This window comes from Rhea pennata, chromosome 26, assembly GCF_028389875.1.
Source record: "Rhea pennata isolate bPtePen1 chromosome 26, bPtePen1.pri, whole genome shotgun sequence".
NCBI classification, from domain to species: Eukaryota; Metazoa; Chordata; class Aves; order Rheiformes; family Rheidae; genus Rhea; species Rhea pennata.
The window spans coordinates 5,311,688-5,327,240 of record NC_084688.1 but is presented as its reverse complement, the minus strand read 5'-3'; the positions used below and the strand labels follow the sequence as shown (position 1 = coordinate 5,327,240).

The 15,553-nt window shown below is 72.6% G+C and overlaps 2 protein-coding genes across 3 annotated transcripts; one reads left to right on the top strand and one right to left on the bottom strand.

Moving 5' to 3' along the window:
• The first annotated feature begins 1,176 nt into the window (after positions 1 to 1,176).
• On the top strand, positions 1,177 to 8,541 carry FAM171A2 (family with sequence similarity 171 member A2). 2 transcript variants are annotated; one of them, XM_062595533.1, is made up of 9 exons: positions 1,177 to 1,575; positions 1,708 to 2,474; positions 3,695 to 3,787; positions 4,243 to 4,398; positions 4,483 to 4,659; positions 4,870 to 4,986; positions 5,258 to 5,384; positions 6,029 to 7,585; positions 8,393 to 8,541. In XM_062595533.1, the coding sequence occupies exons 2-9, from the start codon at positions 2,060 to 2,062 to the stop codon at positions 8,445 to 8,447; spliced, it is 2,697 nt and encodes an 898-aa protein (XP_062451517.1). In that variant the 5' UTR covers positions 1,177 to 1,575; positions 1,708 to 2,059; the 3' UTR covers positions 8,448 to 8,541. The 2 variants fall into 2 exon arrangements, with proteins under 2 accessions (XP_062451517.1, XP_062451518.1); XM_062595534.1 differs by having other exon boundaries at positions 1,177 to 2,474; positions 6,029 to 8,483.
• GRN (granulin precursor) lies at positions 8,529 to 15,327 on the bottom strand. The gene is made up of 16 exons (XM_062595535.1): positions 15,199 to 15,327; positions 14,230 to 14,356; positions 13,414 to 13,517; positions 13,152 to 13,286; positions 12,937 to 13,021; positions 12,723 to 12,826; positions 12,414 to 12,555; positions 12,186 to 12,292; positions 11,937 to 12,066; positions 11,718 to 11,815; positions 11,174 to 11,398; positions 10,526 to 10,750; positions 9,948 to 10,130; positions 9,614 to 9,838; positions 9,249 to 9,473; positions 8,529 to 9,160 (listed from the first exon to the last, which is right to left on the bottom strand). The coding sequence occupies exons 3-16, from the start codon at positions 13,501 to 13,503 to the stop codon at positions 9,032 to 9,034; spliced, it is 2,103 nt and encodes a 700-aa protein (XP_062451519.1). The 5' UTR covers positions 13,504 to 13,517; positions 14,230 to 14,356; positions 15,199 to 15,327; the 3' UTR covers positions 8,529 to 9,031.
• Between the last annotated feature and the right edge of the window lie 226 nt (positions 15,328 to 15,553).

Below are 15,553 nucleotides of genomic sequence, written 5' to 3'. Positions count from 1 at the left end.
GTGCTGGATGGAGGGCCCAGGCAGTGCTGGGGGGTGCTGGAGTGCTGGGTGGGGGTCTCAGGTGCTGGGTGGGAGTTCCGGACTGTGCTGGGTGCGGGGGGCAAGGCAGCGGTGGGGGGCCATGGGCAGGGGGCAGGGGCCACCCTGGGGCTGGCACCTCTGCCCACTCCTGGGGTTCAGCAAGGTCGTCCAGGCTCCCCGGCACCCCCAAACCTGCTGCCTGCCGGGAGCACCGGGAGCCCAGCGCCTTGGCCCGCTCCTGCCCGTGCCACCCCGATGCCCTGCTCGGGCTTCTCCTTCGTCCCGCGTCACCCGCGGCTGCCCCGGTGCCTCCCCCCCCACACTCCCCCATGGCGGCGGCGCTGCGGGGGGTCGCTGCTGGCCGCGCCGTCCCCGGGGCGTCCCCAGGCTGCCTGGCGCGGTGATGCCACCGTTGCTTGGCACTGGGGGATGTGACGGGGTGTCCCCCCCACCGCCACCCCCCCAAAACCCCTTCCCTGGGTGCCAGGGCACCCAGGCGAGGCGGTGACCGTCCCCAGCGGCGGCGGCGGGGCTGGGTCCCGGTTGGGGTCAGAGGGTGGCCGGTGGGGGCGGGGGTGGGGGGGGTGGCAGGCGGTGCCAGCTGTCCCCCCCACCCTGGCAGCTGCGGGCGCCGGCTGTTCCCGGCATGTGCGTGGGGGTGGGTGGGGGGCCGGCAGCCCCCTACCCCGGGCCGGACCCACCCCGGGCGGGCGCTCGCTCGCAGCAGCTGCGGGAAATTCCTGCTCTCGCCCACAACATCTGGGCAACATCTGGGGCTGGGGGGGTGCTTTGGGGTGCCCCACACCGGGGAGGCGGGGGGCGGAACAGGGTTTTGGGGTGTCCCAGCGCTGCTGGGGGGTGCTGAGAGCCCGAGGGCTGGGCGAAGCCAGGGGGGGCCCAGGCGTCCTGGGGGGGGGGTGTCCACGCCGGGGATGGGGGGGAGGCATGGAGAAGGCCCGCGGGCCCGGCGGGCGCGAACCAGGTCGTTGCCCGGGTGACGGCGCCGGAGCCGCCGGGCCCGCTGCCAAGGACCGCGGGCTGCCGCGCGGGCCGAGGGGGGGCGGGGGGGTGCTGGGACTCCCGGCCGCCCTTGGGGCCGGCGCGGTGGTGGTGGTGGTGGTGGTGGAAGTGGTGGAGACCCCCCCCAAGCTCATGGCACATGTTGGGGTCATCGTGCCGGGCTGAGGTTGGTGTGGAGGGGGACACGCCTGGGAGCACCCAGCGGCGTGGGCACGGCACCCTGGCGCCTGGGTGCAACCCCTCCCCCCCGTCCGCACAGGCTGGGCACGGATTGGGGACAGGGATGGTGCTTGTCACCGCACTGGGACGGTGCCCACGACCTGCTGGGACGGTGCCCACCGCCCCAAAGGGATAGTGCCCACCAGACCATCCTGCTTTGATCGTGCCCACCACCATGTTGTGACCACCCTCTCGCTGGGACAGTGCGCATGTCCTGTTGTGACAATTCCTGCCACCCCTCTGGGACGGTGCCTGTGACCCCCTGGGATGTTGCCCACCACCATGCTGGGACAGTGCCCGTGACCTGCCAGGAAGGTGACTGCCATCCCGCTGGGATGGTGCCCATGACCCACAGGGATGGTGCCCACCATCCCACTGGGACATGCTCACCACCCTGCTGCGACAGTGCCTGCCACCCTGTTGTGACGGCACCTGTTGCCCTGCCAGGATGGTGCCCACTATCCCACTATGATGGTGCCCACCACCCTGCTGTGGCAGTGCCTGTGACCCGCTGGGATGGTGCCCATGAGATGCTGGAATGGTGTCCACCAGCAGGGATGATGTGTACCACCCCACTGGGATGGTGCCCGTGATCCCACTAGGACGGTGCCCATGACCTGCTGGGGTGATGCCCATCATCCCACTGAGATGGTGCCCATGATCTACTGGGATGATGCCTGCCACCCCTGGGATGATGTGCACCACCCCACTGGGATGGTATCTGTGATCCCACTAGGATGGTGCCCGTGATCTGCAGGGCTGGTGCTAAGTATCCTGCTGGGATGGTGCCCGCATTCGCATGGGGTGCCGCGGGCACCCTGTTTCTCCGGGATATGGTGGCAGGTCCCCAGGTCCCCGTGGCGCAGCCAGGCCCAGGGCTCTACCCGGTGCCCGGCCGGCGCAGCGGGCGCGCAGCACCGCGGGGCGGGGCAGCGGGGGTCCGGCGCCGTGCGCCCGTGCCCACGCCGTGCCCTCGGTCCCCGCAGAGGTGCTGCTCAAGGTGCAGGTGTACGAGAGCGGCACCCTGGCCCCGCTGGCCCAGGCCACCCTCGAGGTTTTCGGCAACCGCAGCTCGCTGGCCACCGACACCACCGACCATGAGGGTGCGGGCATCCTGCCCATCGCCTACCGCCTGGGCACCTGGGTCCTTGTCACCGCCGCCCGCCGCGGCTACGTCACCGCCTCCGTGCCCTGGCGCGTCCACAAGCTGCCGCGTGAGTGCGCGGGGACCCTGAGACCTGGACCAGCCCTCCCCCTTACTGGGTGGGGTGGGGGGGCAAGCCCTGAGTGGGGGGGGGCTCTGAGTCCTTGTGGGGTTTCCCAGTCCCTTACTGGGAGGGGGGCGATCCCTTATGGGGGAATACCAGTGATGACCTCCCAATTCCTTCCAGGGGGCCTCAAGCTATTTTACTGGGGAGATGCTGTTCTCTTACTGGGGAGGCTCTGAGCCCTTATGGGGGAGCCCCCAGTTCCTTCCTGGGGGAGCTGATCCTGTGGGGGGGGGACCCCAATCCCTTAAGGAGGCCCCAAGCCCTTATTGGGGGGGCCCAGCCCTTACTGGGGGGCTCTGAGTCTTCATGGGGGACCCCCAGTTCCTTACTGGGAGAAGTTGATCCCTTATGGGGGGACCCTGATGCTTTGTACGGCCCTTATTGGGGGACCACAGTCCCTTACTGGGGGGGCTGGAGCCCTTATGGGGCAGATTTTTGGGGGGAGCTGCCCTTATGGGGACCCAAAGCCCTTACTGGGGACCTCAGTCCTTTATGGGGGGGCCTGGTTCCATCATGGGGCCCCAATTCCTCCCTTCCAGGGGGGCTCCAGTCTCTTATTGGGTTCCCCAAGCCCTTACTGGGGGGGTTCTGGGGGGCTTTTGGGGCGATCTCTTATGGAGCGGGGGTTTGGGTGCTGCCTTGAGGCAGATTCGGGGGGGGGGGAGCCGGCTGCTTTTTTGGGGGATCCGGCCCCTTCGGGCTGTCCATCGCTGTGGGGGGGGGGTGGCCCCCGGGGACGACGTGACGCTGGGGACAGTAATGGCGGGGTGGGAACAGCCGTGTCCTGGCGCAACCGCTCGGCCCTGAAGCCCCCTCCCCAATCCCACTGCAGCACAGCGGCGGGGGGGGGACTGGTGTGTGTGTGTGTGTGTGGGGGGGCACCCTGGGCTCGGTGCCAGCCCTTGGGTGCCCATGGTGGCGGTGGCGGTGGAAGCGCCGGGCAGGGTCGATGCGGGTGACCTTGCTCAGGGCGACGGCGCTGCCACCAAGGGACACGCGGGTGTGTGTGGGGGGGCGGCCGGGACCGATCCTGCCTCCTCCTCCTCCTCCTCCTCCTCCTCCTCCTCCTCCTCCCCGGCCACGGCCAAGCGGTGGTGGTGGAAATTTTGGGGTTGGTTGGAGGGGGGGGGGGTGCGGCCGTCAAGGCGTCCCTCCCTCCGCAGTGTACGCCTCCGTGAGCCTCTACCTGCTCCCCGAGCGCCCCGCCACCCTCATCCTCTACGAGGACCTGGTGCAAATCCTGCTGGGGTCCCCAGGTGAGCGGCGCGGCGGGGTGGCGGTGGTGGCAGTGGCGGTGGCAGCGGTGGTGGTGGTGGCAGTGGTGGCGGCGGCGGTGGCAGTGGTGGTGGCAGTGGTGGTGGCAGTGGCAGTGGTGGTGGCAGTGGTGGCGGCGGCGGTGGCAGCGATGGTGGCAGTGGTGGTGGCGGTGGCAGTGGTGGTGGCAGTGGTGGCAGTGGTGGTGGCGGTGGTTGCAGCGGCGGTGGCAGTGGTGGTGGCGGCGGTGGCAGTGGTGGCGGTGGTGGCGGTGGTGGTGGCAGTGGTGGCGGTGGTGACGGCGCCGGAAGCAGCGGCGGCAGTGGTGGCGGCGGTGGCAGTGGCAGCGGTGGCAGCGGTGGTGGCGGCGGCAGCGGTGGCGGTGGCAGTGCCGGCACGCCGCAGCGCCGCCCCTGGGGTCCCCCCCGTCCCCCCCCCCGGCCGCTGTGCCCCGCAGGAGCCCGGAGCCAGCCGTGGGCGCAGTTCCCGCGCAAGGCGGCCCGCCTGCCCCGCAGCTCCACGTACAGCCAGCTCTCGGCCTCGCTGACGGCCGCCGCCGAGCCCGGCATGCGCGGCTTCCCCTGCTTCGTCGGCGCCGAGCGCAACGGCAGCGGTAAGGAGCGGGGGGGAGGGAGGTTTTTTTGGGGTGGGGGCGGTGCGCGCCGCCGGGCGCTCACCCGGCGCCCGCCCTCCGCAGCCAACGCCACGTGGCTCGAGCTGGCGCCCATCGCCGCCGTCAGCGTGCACCTCTTCACGGGCAACGGCACCGAGGTGCAGCTCTCCGGCCCCGTGCAGCTCTCCATCCCGCTGGCGCCGCGCGCCGGCCCCGCGGTGCCCACCAGCGTGCCGGCCTGGCGCTTCGACGGCAAGAGCGGTGAGCCGCGCCGGCGGGGAGCGGCGGCCGTGCCGCCCGCGGCGGCGCCCGGCTCCCGGCGCTGACCCAGCCGCCCGGCGGAGGCTGAGGCTGCGGCAGGGCTCAGCCCTCGCCCCGGCGGCGGTGCCGGCGGCGGCGGTGCCGGCGGCGGCGCCGGCGAAGGGGCAGCGGCCATGGCGGGTGCCTCTCTCCCTCTCTGTCTCCCTCCAGGCTTGTGGGTCCGCAACGGGACGGGGCTGATCCGCAAGGAGGGGCAACAGCTCTACTGGACCTTCGTCTCCCCCCAGTTGGGCTACTGGGCGGCGGCTCTGCCCTCTCCTAGCACAGGCACGGTGACCCCCCCACCACCACCCCCACGGACCCTCCTGCCTCTCTGCACCCAGCGCTGGGCACCCTGCGGGGCCGGGAGCAGGGCCAGGGCCCTCCTGGGGTGGGCGGCAGGGACGGGTGCAGCACCCGCAGTGGGAGGAGGTCACTGCTGGGGGCTGGGGAGCGCTGTGCCAGGGCGAGGGGATGGGGGGGTTGATGTGCCCCCCCCCAATGAGTGTTGCTGTCCCTGGGTGGGATGTGTCTGACCTGGTGTCCCCCCCCCCGCCAGGGCTGGTGGCGATGGCTGCGGGCATGAAGGACATCACCACGTACCACACCATCTTCCTGCTCACCATCTTGGGCGCGCTGGCCCTGCTCGTGCTCATCCTGCTCTGCCTCCTCATCTACTACTGCAGGTGAGCACCCGCCCCGCCTGCCCGGCACCCTCTGGGCACCCTTTCGCCAGCTATGGGGGAAGGAGGGGGGGCTCTTGCCCACCTGGCACTCCTTGGGCACCCTGTGGCCTGCTGTGGGAGCTACTGCCTGCCTGGCACCTCCTGGGCACCCTATGACTGACTATGGGGGCTATTGCCTGCTGGGCACCCTATGGCTTGCTATGGGGGGGCTGTTGCCCACCAGGCACCCCCTCAGGGTCTCCTATGACCTGCTATGGGGGGGCTGTTACCCACCAGGCACCCCCTCGGGGTCTCCTATGACCTGCTATGGGGGGCTGTTGCCCACCAGGCACCCCCTTGGATCTCCTATGACCTGCTATGCGGGATGTTGCCCACCTGGCACCCCCTCGGGTCTCCTATGACCTGCTATGGGGGCCGTTGCCCACCAGGCACCCCCTTGGGTCTCCTATGACCTGTTATGGGGGCCGTTGCCCACCAGGCGCCCCCTCGGGGGTCTCCTATGACCTGCTATGACCCGAGTACTCTATCCTAGTGCCACCATGGCATCTCACGTCTTGGGGCTTGCAGGGGGGACACTGGGCCATGCCGGAGGTGGCACCCAGCCTGTAGTGACCCTGCCTTGTCCCCCCCAACTCTCCACTCAGGAGGAGGTGTCTGAAGCCACGACAGCAGCACCGCAAGCTGCAGGTCTCGGGGACCCTGGACGCCTCCAAGAAGGACCAGGCCACCTCCATGTCGCAGATCAACCTCATCTGCACGAGCCACCTGGAGACGGCGTCGTCCGGCGGCGACACGGACGTGCACACCCCCATCCTCAAGTCGGCCTTCTCGGCCTCCCGCGAGTTCGAGAGCTCCCGCGAGGAGTTCTTCAAGCAGGTCTCGGCCCCCAAGCTGCGGAGCGTCCCCAAGACGCCCACGGACACCCTGAGCCACCGCGGCACGGCCAAGGAGGACTACGGGCGCCCGGGCGAGGCCTTCGGCCTCAAGGCCGCCCGCTCCATGGATGGGCCGGGGCCGGCCGAGGCCGCTTTGCTGGACGAGTACAAGCGGAGCTACTCGCACCAGCGCGTGGAGGACCGGGGCGCCCCGGCCCCCCGCAGGCACCCCCGGCCCGAGGGCGCCTACCTGCAAGAGCCGCCCTCGCCGCCGCCGCTGCCGCCCCCCTTCGAGCACTACGGGGGGCCCAAGGGGGAGCCCAAGGCGGCCGAATTCCTGCTCTCGCAGTCGGTGGACCACCTGGCGCGTCCCACCTCGCTGAGCCAGCCCGGGCAGCTCATCTTCTGCGGGTCCATCGACCACGTCAAGGAGGATGTCTACAGGAACGTCATGCCCACCCTGGTCATCCCTGCGCACTACATGCGCCTGGCGGCCGACTACGCCGCCGGCGAGCAGCCGGGCGCCGGGCCGCCCGAGGGGCCTGCGGAGCTGGAGGGGCCGCCGGGCGCCGGGCAGCCCCACGCGTTGGGGCCGGCGGAGCAGCAGCAGCAGCAGCAGCAGCAGCAGCAGCAGCAGCAGCAGCGCCCGCTGCTGCCGCAGCCCTTCCCGCTGCCGCCGCAGGCCTACGGGGCGGGCGAGGCCGGCGAAGCGCCGGGCTGGGGGGCTCGCGCCGCCTCCGTCAGCGGCTCCGTCACCATCCCCGTGCTCTTCAACGAGTCCACCATGGCGCAGCTCAACGGCGAGCTGCAGGCGCTGACGGAGAAGAAGCTGCTGGAGCTGGGCGTGAAGCCGCACCCGCGCGCCTGGTTCGTGTCCCTGGACGGGCGCTCCTCGCAGGTGCGCCACTCCTACATCGACCTGCAGGGCGGCGACAAGAGCCGCGACGCCGACGGCGAGCCCAAGGCCCGGCGGCGGCCCAAGGAGGAGCGCGAGCGCCCGCCGGCCCCCGGCAAGGCGCCGGCGGCCGGCGACGAGGCCGAGCGCAGCAGCAGCGGCGGGAGCCGCACGGCCGGCGGCTCGCCCGAGGACAACTCGCTGACGCCGCTGCTGGACGAGGCCGCCGAGGGCCGGGCGGGCGCGGGGCCGCGGCGGGGGCGAGCCCGCGGCGACAGCTCCCGCAGCAGCGCCAGCGAGCCCCGCCGGGACTCCCTGACCAGCCCCGAGGACGACATGAACGACGCCGGCGAGGGCGGCGACGAGCCGGGCGACCGCAAGAGCCCCTGGCAGAAGCGGGAGGAGCGACCGCTCATGGTCTTCAACGTGAAGTAAGCGGCAGGGCCCGTCCCCCTCCGTGCCTCCCCCCTCCCCCCCAAATTCCCCTCCGCCAACTTGTGTCCCCCCCCCCATGCTGCGGGCATGGAGCCGGCGAGGGTACCCAGCCCCTCTCCGGTGCTGGCAAAGGGATAGGAGATGGTTGGGAGGGTCTGCAGGACCCTGAGATGGTGGTGAGGACGTGGGGATGGAGGGCGTCCTGGGCCACCCTCCTGCCCCGTCCGCCATAGGCAGCTGGGACCTCCGCCCCAACCAAGGGCTGTGGCACCCCCAGGCCAGCTCTAGTGCCCTCTGCCCCCTTGCTGGGGGACGTAGCCAAGGGACCAGCCCCCAGGTGGCCCCCCCCGTTCCCGCCCTGCTGAGTGTCCCCCCCCACACACACCAGGACCTGCTGCATGGGCTCCTGCTGCCCCCCAGCCCCCCCAAGTGCCTTCCTGCCCCCTCGCTGGCGCAGCCCCAGGGTGCCATGAGAAGGGGTCCAGGCTGGGGGGGGGGGGGGGGCGCCGAACCCGGGGCCACCTCCCGCCCCCCCCCCACACCACCGTGACTTTGCCGTCAGTGTCTTTTTGCTGCTGTGACCTTGCTGGGTGGGGGGGGGTGGCTTTGAGGGACGGAGGACCCCCCCCCCGCTCCCACCACCACCACAAGGGCAGGGGGACCCACAGGACCCGCATGGTGCCAAGCCGGCGACTACTGCATGCCCGTGTCTCCCCCCCCCCAACCACCACCACCTTGTGCCACCCTGCGGGGGGGGGGGGGGGACACCGAGGACTGAGGTCCCCCTGCTTCTGTCCCTGCAGGGCCGGGGGGGCTGGCAGCGCCCCCCGCGCCACCGGCGCCTCCAAGCTGGCATAGGAGCGGGGCCCGAGGGCAAGCGCCGGGGCCGGCGGGCCACCGGGGTCCTCCCCCCCCCCCAAAAAAAACAACCTGTCCTCGGCCCTGCCACCCGCTGGGATTTTAATCCCTTGGGATTTTAATCGTGTTTCTAAAAGTTTTATACGTGGCGAGGAAAAAAGAAGGGAAAGTTGGGGCCGTGCATGTACCGGGGAGGGGGGGGGTGGAGCACAGGGCCCCCCCCCCCCCGCACCCTCCCTGGGCCGGGAGCCGGTGCCCGCTGCAGCCCGGGGCTGCCCCCCCCCTTCCTGCTTGTTCGTTAGAATGGTATTAATATATAAAAAAAAAAACCCCGTCAACGCAGCGCCGCGTCCGCCTCTGCTTCCTTACGGGGTTGGGGGGGGGGGGGGGGCGTGGGGAGTGTGTGTGTGTGGGAGGGTCACTGCCTCTTGCCTCAGTTTCCCCTTCCTGGAGCGCCGGGCTCCCGGCGAGGCACAGTGCGCCGGGACGTCCCTAGAAATCGTTTATTGGCACAGTGTCACCCGCGGGGGGCGGGTGACGGGGACCCCCCCTCCCTGTTCCCGGGGTACGAGGCCAGCGGCCCGTCACAGCAGCACCCTGCCGGGGTCGGGGCCGGCCAGGTCCCAGCGCAGGGGCCGGCGCCGGCTGCAGGAGCCCGAGGTGCAGAGGTACCCGGCGGGGCAGCAGCGGCGCCCGTCGGAGCAGCAGGAGCCCTGCGGAGAGACGGGAAGGCGAGGCAGGAGGATGGGGGGGGGGGAGCCCCCACCACCCACCCCCCCCCCCTGCACCCGGCACACTGACCTGCAAAAAGGGGCAGCAGCTCCAGGAGCCCCCGGGGCCTGGGCAGCATTTCCGCCCGCCGGCGCAGGAGGAGCGGGCGCCGGCGCAGGGCCCGGCGGCAGCGGGCTGCGAGCGGGCGCTCTGCACCCGCGGGCCCGGCGCCCGCCGCTTCTCGCAGCTCTGCGCCGCCACGTTGCAGGTGTAGCCCCGGGGGCAGCAGTGCTGCCGGTCCTTGCAGCACACGGCCTGCCGGCGAGCAGAGAGCGCGCCTGCCACCCCGGCCCCGGCACCCGTGGCAGGGGCGGGGGGCGCGACCCCCCCCCCCCCCCGTCCGGGTCCCGTGTCCCCATCCGACCCCCCCGCCTCCCCCCCGGTGCCACACTCACGCTGGGCAGCTGGCAGCAGGCCCAGTCGCCGCTCTGGCTCCTGCAGCAGGTCTGCCCGTCGGCGCAGCTCGCCGTCGCGTTGCACTTCACGGCCCGGCCCCGGCGGGCCGCCGGCGTCTTGGCCACCCAGGGCACCGCCAGCTGCTCCTGGTGGCACGTGCCCTGCGCCAGGTCGCAGGTGTAGCCCGAGGGGCAGCAGTGGAAGCCGTCGGAGCAGCACACGGCCTGGGGGGGCGGGGGGTGGGGTTCAGCGGGCAGCGGTAAGCCGAGTGCAGGACACCCCCGGGGCTGCGGTGGGTCGGCACGGGTGCCCCCGGCCGCGGCAGGCACCCACCTGGGGCAGGGGGCAGCACAGCCAGGGTCCGGTGGGGGCGCGGCAGCACGTGGTGTTGTCGGGACAGGCGGTGCGGGTGTCGCACAGCACCCAGCCAGCCCCCGCGGCCGTCGCCACCGCCGGCTGGGCCAGGCGGACCCCCGGCTGCAGGCAGCTGCCCCCCTCGGGGGGACACCCAGAGCCCTGGAGGGGGGGGGGGCAATAGCACGTGGTCAGGGGATGGAGGGTGCGGGGCTGGGCGCTGGCAGGGAGAAGCCGGGGGGGCTCCAACCCTCCTGGGGGCTGCGCCGGCCCCGATGCACCCGCAGCAGGGCCAGCACGCCCGGCCCTCCTGGGGCAGAGGGGACAGAGCAGGGTGCCAGAGTGGGGACCCCCGGTGGGGCCCCCCCCTCCCCACTGGCCCTGCTTATCCCCAGAGGGCCCAGCCCCCTCCTCGCTGCCCCCACCACGGGCTGCCAGCCGGGCCCTATGGCACCCACCACCCCCATCGCTCTAATGCACCAGCCTCCTCCCCTAGCACAGCCCCACCACCACCACGGGACCCCCACAGTGGGCACAACCCCCCCCCCATCCCGGACCTGCTCCAAGGGGCAGCACCCCCATTTGCCCGAGCTCAGGCGGCAGCACGTGTTCCCGTCGGGGCAGCTCATCTCCTCGTCGCACTTCACGTCCCGGCCCCGCGCCAGCGCCGGCGTCTTCTCCTGCCAGGGCACGCGGACGCCCCCCAGCAGGCAGCTGCCCCCCTCGGGGTCACACGTGTAGCCCTGGGGGCAGCAGTGCACGTGGTCGGGGCAGCACACGGCCTGGAGGGGGGGGAGTACAAGAGAAAAGATGCTGAGCACAGAGCAGCTACACCCCGCAGGCGCCCGGTGGGTGCCAACCCGCCCAGCGGGCGCTTCCCTCCCTCCCCGCGCACCCCTGGGGTGCTGGCACGGTCCCTCTGCCCTGGCAGCTGGGACATGTCTGGGCCAAGCCAACTCCTGGGTCCTGCCCCCCATGGTGCCCACCCCACCTTGACCCCTGTAGCACACTGCCAGGGTCCTCCCCACCCAGCGTGGGCCCCCCAGGGGCTCAGCTCCAGCCAGGGCACCCCACACCCCCTTGTCCCTGCAGGAACCCACCCTGCTCCTCGATCCCAGTGCCAGGGTCCTCAGCCACGGACCTCGCTGCTGCTACCCCATACCCAGCCCTGGGGGGCAGGACCCCCCCCCCAAGCCCCTCCAAACCTGCTCTAAGGGGCAGCACCCCCATTTGCCCGAGCTCAGGCGGCAGCACGTGTTCCCGTCGGGGCAGCTCGTCTCCTCGTCGCACTTCACGTCCCGGCCCCGCGCCAGCGCCGGCACCTTCTCCTGCCAGGGCATGCGGACGCCCCCCAGCAGGCAGCTGCCCCCCTCGGGGTCGCACGTGTAGCCCTGGGGGCAGCAGTGCACGTGGTCGGGGCAGCACACGGCCTGGAGGGGGGGGTTACAAGAGAAAAGATGCTGAGCACAGAGCAGCTACACCCCGCAGGCGCCCGGTGGGTGCCAACCCGCCCAGCGGGCGCTTCCCTCCCTCCCCGCGCACCCCTGGGGTGCTGGCACGGTCCCTCTGCCCTGGCAGCTGGGACATGCCTGCGCCAAGCCAACTCCTGGGTCCTTGGGGACACCCTAGGGTGCCACCACCCTCCCCCGCGGGCTCAGTCCCATCCCCGGGGACCAAGGTTACATCCCCGGCCACAGGCAGGGACCTTCCCGGGCTGCCCCCCACCCCAGCCCCCAGCCCCCCCAGGACCTGCTCCAGGGGGCAGCACCCCCATTTGCCCGAGCTCAGGCGGCAGCACGTGTTCCCGTCGGGGCAGCTCATCTCCTCGTCGCACTTCACGTCACCGACTGGGGACAGACGGATGGACGGACGGGCGGGCAGAGCCGGACGCCCGCGTACGGCCCGCGGGGCACCCACCCGCCCTCGCCATTTGGGGGTGGGGGGGGCACACGTGGGGGAGGCCGTTACCTGCGGCGGGGGCGGCGGGCAGGCGGGCGAGCGGCCGCGCGGCGCCGCGGGCCGACGCGCACTCGGAGCGCTCCAGGTCGCAGGCGGTGCCCTGCGGGCAGCAGTGCCGCCGGTCGCTGCAGCACACGGCCTGCGCGGCGAGGACGCGGCGCCCCGTCGGTGCGCACCCGAGGGTGCCGGCCGCGGGGCTGGGGTGCGCAAGGGGCGATTTGAGAGCGGGGGAGGGGGGGGCAGGGGGGCCGCGCTCACGTTTTGCAGCGGGCAGCAGCCGTATTGGGCCGAGGGCAGCTGGCAGCAGGTCGTGCCGTCCGGGCACGCCGAGAGGCCGTCGGGGCAGGTCACCCGGCTGAGCAGCGCTGGGGAGAGGGGCCGCGCCGTCACCGCGGTGTCCCCCCTCCTCGCCCCGCACCGGGACGGCGGTGCCAGGCCGGGGTGGGGGGACACACACACACACGACACGCGGGGGACGGGCCCTACCTGGCACCCAGGGCTGGGAGCGGCGCGCCGGGAGCTTGGCGCGCAGCGGGAGCGGGCCGGCGGGCGCCAGGCACCGGCCGCGGGCCAGGTCGCAGACGGTGGCGCGGGGGCAGCAGTGCACCTTGTCCGCGCAGCACGAGGCCTGCGGGCGCGAGAGCCCGGCCGCTCACCGCAGCGGTAGCCTCTCCCCCCCCCCCCGTCCCCAACCACCCTCTCCAAACGCCCCTTCGCCCCACGCTGCAGCCCGAGGCTCTGGGACAACCCCCCCCCCCCCCAAACCCGAGGAGGGGCGCGAGCCCCCCGCCGTACCTCGGGCATGGGGCAGCACCCCCAGGCGCCACTGGGCATCGCGCAGCACGTGGAGTTGTCGGGACACTCGGACTCGCCATCGGGGCACTGGATGGCACTGAGCGCTGCGGATCGGGGCGGGGGGGGGGGATGAGGGTGCTGCCAACCAGCCCCCTCGGGGAGGGCACGGGGGCGGCGAGGGGGGTGTGTGGGGGGGGTGCTGAGCCCTCGCTACCTGGGCGGGTGAAGCAGGATTTGCCGTCAGCGCTGCACTGGGAGCCCCGGGGGCAGCAGCGGTGCCCGCCGGCACAGGGGACGCCCTGCGGGGAGAGCCGCGGGCGGGCAGCCGGCCGCACAGCCAGTCCCTTGCTGCTCCTCCCGACGTGCCGGCGGGGAAACTGAGGCACGAGCTGGGGGGGGGGCACCCCCACCCCCGGCGCCCATCCTTACCTCTGCCAGCGGGCAGCAGGCGAAGGAGCCGGAGGCGGCGGGCAGGCAGCTGTACCCGGCGGGGCACCGCGACCCGTCCTGGCACGCGCTCCCGGCCGGCTCGCTCACGCTGTTGGCGGAGAACATGGGCAGGGACTGCGGGGCGGCGGAAGCGAGTTACCCGCGGGGCGAGGGCACCGCTCGGCCCCGGCTCCGCGCCAGAGACCCGGCAAAGGCGGTGCACGCGACCCGCGGCGGGTCTGGTGCGGCGCCCCGCGCTCACCGGCGCCGCGGCGCACGGCCGCCCATCGGGGCATCGCAGCGAAGCCGCGGCTCCGGCCAGAGCCAGCCACAGCAGCGCAAAGGTCCACATGGCGGAGCGGGCACCTGTGGGGAGCGGGGCGAGTGGCGCCGTGAGCCCGCCGTGCCTCAGTTTCCCCACTCGCGCGAGGAGCCGATTTTTGGCTCCTCTTCGGCCCGGCACCAGCCCAGCGCCCCGGTGTCCGGCCCTTGGCGGTTGCCCGTGGCCCCGGGTGACCCCGGCGAGGTACCGCTACCTCTCGCTTCCCTTTTTGCCGCGGCCACGGGGAAGCCCCGTCGCTCCCGTCAGCTGCGCTCCGCCGGGCAGCAGGTTTTTTTTTGGGGGGTGGGGGGGGAGCAGCACCGCCACGGGACCCTCCGTGGGCAACACCACCCCAACGGGCACCCAGCGACGGCTCCCGGCGGTGCCGGCTGCCGCGGCGTCCCGCCAACCCCAACCGCCAGCCGCAGCCGCCCGATAACATCTGCCTGCGGCGCAGCGCCCCGGCACCCGCAGCTTTGCGGCCGGGCGGGGGGGCACAGCACCCCTACCCCCCCCCCCAAAAAAAAAAAAAACCCACACCGGGCACCTTTCTGGACCCCCCCCCCCCCCGTTTCCTCCACGGGACCCTGCGGTGCTGCCCCAGCCCTGCGGTGGGAAAGCGGGGCCCGGCGGCGGGGGGCCGGGGCGCAGCGGGGGCCCCGCGGCCCAACTGCGAGGCCGAGCTTCCTCTTTCGCGCAGCTGCGGACAGCCGGGCCCCGGAGGAGGAAAATTCCCCTCCGCAAGCGAGCTCAGACCTGCCGGGAGGACGCGGAGCAAGCGCCTGCGCCACGCCGTGCCTCGGTTTCCCTGCCGTGCCTCGGTTTCCCCCTCGGAGCAGGGGAAGGTTGCAGGGCTGCCTGGAGCGCTCCTCCTGCGCGGCCGCTGTGGGGTGAGCGCTCCCAGTGCCCTCCACCCCCAAAGACCAGTGTCCCCAGCACCTCCCAGTGTCCCCAAGAGCCCCACACCCCCCAAAGACCAGTGTCCCCAGCACCTCCCAGTGTCCCCAGCACCTCCCAGTGCCCCCAACTCTCTAAATCCTTGTGCCCCCAGCACCTCCCAGGTCCCCCCAAACCCCCACACCCCCAAAGACCAGTGTCCCCAGCACCTCCCAGTGTCCCCAAGAGCCCCACACCCCCCAAAGACCAGTGTCCCCAGCACCTCCCAGTGTCCCCAGCACCTCCCAGTGCCCCCAACTCTCTAAATCCTTGTGCCCCCAGCACCTCCAGGTCCCCCCAAACCCCCACACCCCCAAAGACCAGTGTCCCCAGCACCTCCCAGTGTCCCCAGCACCTCCCAGTGTCCCCAAGATCCCCACACCCCCAAAGACCAGTGCCCCCAGCACCTACCAGTGCCAAGATCCCCACACCCCAAAGACCAGTGTCCCCAGCACCTCCCAGTGCCCCCAAGATCCCCACACCCCCAAAGACCAGGGCCCCCAGCACCTCCCAGTGCCCCATGCCCCCCAAAGCCCTGTGCCCTCAGCACCTCCCAGTGTCCCCAGCACCTCCCAGTGCTCCCCAGTGCCCATGCTCCCCAAAGCCCTGCGCCCCTAGGACCTCCCAGTGTCCCCAGCACTTCCCAGTGCCCCCAGTGCACCACGCCCCCCAGCACCCGCAGCGTCCTTCGCCCCCCCCCGAGCCGCCCCTATGCCCACCTGGAGCCCCCCGGGCCCGCTACCCCCATACCCGGTGCCTCCCGCCCCGCTCCCCATTCCGGCGCTGTACCTCGCCCACCCGCCCGTCCCCGGTGTCTCCGTCCGTCCGTCCGTCCGTCCGTCCGTCCGTCCACTCGGCGCCGCCCCCGCTGCCCCCGCCGCTGCCGCCCCGCGCTCCGCACCGGCACCGCCGCAAGGGTCGCGGCGACGGCGAGCCGCAAGCCCCGCCCCCTTACCTCCCATTGGCCCTCCGGCCCGGCCTGCCTCACTCCCATTGGCCGCCACCGCACGGAGGGGCGGGGAAAGCGGGGCTGCGCGGCCCCCTCACCCTTAGCCCGCACCTCCCCGGGTCATGTGACACGCGGTCACATGACCGCCCCCCCCACACACACACCCTGACCCCAAGGGCTGTGCGATGAGTTTGC